At 35.8% G+C, this 4,718-nt stretch overlaps 1 protein-coding gene across 1 annotated transcript in view; it reads right to left on the bottom strand.

Moving 5' to 3' along the window:
• CEP20 (centrosomal protein 20) overlaps positions 1-4,718 on the bottom strand; it is a 23,320-nt gene that overhangs the window by 5,968 nt on the left and 12,634 nt on the right. Inside the window, exons 2-4 of the mRNA XM_042783065.1 lie at positions 4,179-4,376; positions 2,300-2,384; positions 753-889 (exon numbers count right to left, since the gene is read on the bottom strand). Coding sequence (XP_042638999.1) covers positions 753-889; positions 2,300-2,384; positions 4,179-4,376 — 420 coding nt within the window. The remainder of the gene's footprint in view (positions 1-752; positions 890-2,299; positions 2,385-4,178; positions 4,377-4,718) is intronic.

The following is a 4,718-nucleotide window of genomic DNA, read 5'->3' as shown; positions in this document are numbered from 1 at the left end:
CCTCTAGCTCCAGTGGGCTGGAAGCAGGAGGCAGAGCTGGACCCCAAGGTTTAGGGGCTTTGACCCAGCCCCTAGAGCCTGGCACTTTGAACTTGGACTTAAAGCCTCCAAATTGTGAGAGAAAAAACTCCTGTTCATTAACACCATCCCATTTATGGTATATTTCTTGTCAGAGGGGCACTAGGTAACCAAAACAGAATGATTAGCCAGTCTTAGAGGAAAATGAAATGATGACCTACTGAAAAACTAAGGAATTCTGGTGGTGCAGTAGAGAAGACTTTTGGCTGCTAACCAGAAGGTCATCAGTTCAAACCCACCAGGTGCTCCATGGGAGGACGACAAGGCACTCTACATCTACTTCTACAGCCTTGAAAACCCAATGGGGGTCACTATGAGATGGAATCAACTTGATGGCAGTGGGTTTTGTGGTTTTGCTGAAAAGCTATTTATTTGGTATACTGAGAATCAAAGTTGCCCCAAAACTACAAATTTCAGTGAAAATTAGATTTTCTAGTACTTCTGTATAGAAATTATGTCTAAGAATATCATCCACAGTAATTCACCCTGCCAAGATCCTCTTTCCAAAATATATTTTATTTTTAGATGACAATTAACACAGGATAATTGTATTGAGTATAAATGGGATTAAACTATGATTCAAAAGCTCAGGAAAAACTATTCTGAAGATTAAAAAATATAAAAACCAAATACATTTGCTGACAGCTAAATGATAAATATCAAAAAACTCATACCCATTTGCTTTCTTCTACTAGCTGGTCTGTCAAAATTTGGGCTTGGATGCTGAAGTGAAGACCCTTTCAGAAATGCATTCTGGATGTCATCCTTAGATCCATGCAAGAAATGAGCTAAAATTCCGTATAAAAGAGGTCTACACAGGAAGAAAATAAAAATCAATGAAATTTGCACAAATAGGAGATTAACACATTTATTCTTTAAAAGATAACCTCTGATACTGAAATGGCCATATCATTCACTAAATTCAAAAGAAAAATAGTATATGATTATTATCCAAATTGCAAACTGTTCATACTCTTTTAAATTTAAGAGTACCTTGAGAAAATATGGTAACAACTTAAACGTCATCTAAACTGAAATGCAGTTTCAATCAATTCACAGGAACTCAACTTTTAAACCCCAAAGTCCAGTATAACATTCCCCAGTACCTAACCCTTGTCTGGTATACAATAGGTATTCAGTAAATGCCTGTTGAATTCATGAATTCTTGACCAGAGGGCATATATATCCCTAGAGCCAGACTGCCTGGGTTCAAATCCTGGCTTTGCCACATGCCAGCTGTGTCACCTTATGTAAATTTCTTAACTTGCCCAGCTCTGGTTTCCTCCTCTATAAACAAAGATAATCATAGTTACTACCTCATAGGGTTATGATGACTAAATGAGTTAATACATATCAAGTGTTTAAAACTGTGCTTGGCATACAGTAAATACTATGCAAACATTAGCTACATAGCTAATATTTTAAAAGCTACTGTTTACAAAATATTCTTGCTTCACTTTTCTTTTTATCCCCACCTTGTGATATAATCACCATTCCCAATTTATAAACAAGAAAACCAGAGCTCAGAGAATATTTGATCCTCAGATGATAAATAAAGTTTATACCTGAACCCAGACTCCAACTCCCAATCTTTCCCTTACAATATGCTGCCTGGATGCTTCTAAAAGTATCCTTGCACAAATGATAATAATGGGAGATACAACTGAAATGTTATTGTTTACAATCTCCTAACTGAAAATACACCTTAATGGATTATATACTTTCAGAGGAGTTCTGGTAGCACAGTGCTTAAGGCACTTGACTGCTAACCAGAAGGCTGGTGGTTCAAACCCACCAGCCACTCCTCAGAAGGAAGACGGGGCTATCTACTTCCGTAGTGATACTGCCTCGGCAACCCGAGGAGGGGTCGCTATGAGTCAGACATAACAACAACAACATATACTAAAAGAGACTTTGTGACGAATGGTTGGAGAAAGGGCTGGAGGAAGGCAGCATGTCTGGCCTCGCAGGAATAGGCCTTGGGCTATTGATGGTAATTCTGTCTTCCTCTTGTGGGATTACAGGAGGTCAGAACATGTGGCCTCCTTGCCGTTTTTGTAGCACGTTAACAACTTGCACCACTCAGGGACTGACACATCCTAGGATAAACACCTGCTGAATTAAAATGAGATAAAGCGGACAGTGCAATTATGACTCCTATAACACAGTATCTGAAAGCCTATTAAGCCTATTAAAAAAAAAAAAACCAAAAACTTCTTACATTGTGTTATCCTTTGGTTCTTCAAATGCATTCAGTTCACGGATAAGAAATTGTCTGTCCAATGGAACTACAGGTTGACCAGATTCTGGGGGGAAAATTCATGAAAACACTGTCTTTATTAATTAATCTAAAGTAAATATGATCTAATAAGAATCATGCTTACAAAGTATACACATTTTTCAGGTTTTAAAAGAATGATGATGGCACATACCAAAACAGATCCAACTACACATGATTTATGATTTTCAAAATATACATTTTATTAAATACCCACTGCCATCAAGTTGATTCTGACTCACAGTGACCCCGTAGGTCCAGCACAAGTGCCCCACAGGGTTTTCAGGCTGTACATCTGTATGGAAGCAGACTGCCTCATCCTTCTCCCACAGAGCAGCTGGTGGGTTCAAACCACCAGTCTTTTGGTCAGCAGCCGGATGCTTTAACCACTATGCCACCAGAGCTCCTTATTTTGTTAAATATATAAGTCAATACCATTCAACACAAATTTATTTTTGAAATCTCTTAATTTTTGGTTGGAAAAACACTGCTCCTATATCTAAACGACAATATGGAATATTTCAGAAGTGTGTTTTCCAAAATGCCAGTAAATTAATACATGACAATATCAGTAACTTATTTTTGAGAAATGTATTCTCTTAGTGGCAGTAACTTTAAAAGACTAAGTAAAACATTTAATATGAAACTTGACTATTGTCGCTACATTTAATTCTAAGAATGCTTGAGTCCAAGATACTTAATTGATGGTATTTCCTTACTTTTCTTCCTGTTCTCAGCGTTGGTGGTAATATATCACCAACTATAACAAACAAAGCAAGTGGAGACACTGATAAGGAATATCCTTAAACCAATAAAATCATCAGTTTTTATTCACTTACGATATATAATAAATATTAACTAAAGGATATATAATGTAAAGTTCTAGCTTCACAGATAAGAAATTCATTCTCTCCCCCAAAATCTACTTTATAACGACTTTTCTTCAATGAGTTATACCTCTGAGACAAGAAATAGTCTTAAAGCATACATATGACCTTAAACAAGAGAATTAAATGATGCAAGGTGTTCTGCACCATCCCTTCCACCCCCTAATCTCACTCCTCTCCCCACCCCAGAGGTAACCAACTACCTAGACTCCTGTGTATATCCTTCCAGTGCCTTCCCCTCTTTTAGGGGAAGACATTTCATGTTAGCCAAAGGCGGTAATTATGAGAAAATTAACTCCATATTCTCACCAACTAAATTTGTAACTATTAGATGGAAGAGAATATTACATACTTACTCTTTTAAAAAATGTAACAGATAAGTAATTATCTCTTTAACTGCCCATCTCCTCCCTCAATACCATTTTTGTACCTCTCATCACCAGGGTGACAGTGCAGAGTTAAACCTTTCTAGTCCACTTTAAAATACCATACTTTTACAAACATATATATACATCCTTAACCTACATATAGTAGTAGTATTTTAAGGCTTTATCTTCAATGTTTTTTATTTATAAAAAAGAATATATACATTTAATCTGAGAGTGTATATTTTTAAAGCATATACATGGAAAAAAAGACTGGCAGCAAACATGTAAAAATGTCAGCAATTGTTTATTCCCAGTGTCAAAAATTACAGATTTTTTTTTCCCAAAATATATCTAGTTTAAGTGCTTATTTGTTTAGTTACTTATTTTCCCCTATAGTGTAATAAGCCTCATGAGATCTTGTTCAAAGTACAGAAAGAGCCTATGTGCTTTTGATTTCCTAGTCATTCAGTTGACACTGCTCGCTAAGGATTAGATTTCAAGGCTGAATCACTTTGTAAGGATAGAGGGAGAAGCATTCTGACTCAGGTAATTAACAATACCACTTACCTGCTACAAGGACAGATGATGTATATTTATATTTGTTGAATTCCAAATACTCCCGAATTAATTCATTAATCAGAAGGTTTTCATGAGACAATGGTGGTCGTGGTTCACGTTCATCATCTAGGGCATTAAAAACTTCAGCTCGGATTCTTGCTTTTAAATGCCCTAACACACCTTTTTTTTCCAAGGTGTCCTTTAAAACTGTTAAATATAAAATATTAATGCTTCAATTATAAAAGAAGTCCTTATCATTATTTAGTGTACTTCAAAGGAAAATATTTTAAAGGTAAATGGCACAATAGCCACTTTCAATCTACATTGTGACAAACCAAACAATTACGCCAGTAGGTACCATAAGCTATATTTGTGATAAAAAAAAATAACGTTCTCAAGTTGCAATGACTTACTGTTCAATATACTTGAACAAATTCAAGTTTATCCCTATAACATCATCACTATTAGAAGTTATAAGTGTGATATACTACTAATGGGGGACAGGAGAAAGGGGCAGAATTACAGTTATCATACTTGAAAGTGAACTTA

Source organism: Orycteropus afer, unplaced genomic scaffold, assembly GCF_000298275.1.
Source record: "Orycteropus afer afer isolate SDZICR_OR568_19922 unplaced genomic scaffold, OryAfe1.0 scaffold00623, whole genome shotgun sequence".
NCBI classification, from domain to species: domain Eukaryota; kingdom Metazoa; phylum Chordata; class Mammalia; order Tubulidentata; family Orycteropodidae; genus Orycteropus; species Orycteropus afer.
Note: the sequence above shows the minus strand (reverse complement) of the source record. Positions and strands in the feature narration are given on the sequence as shown.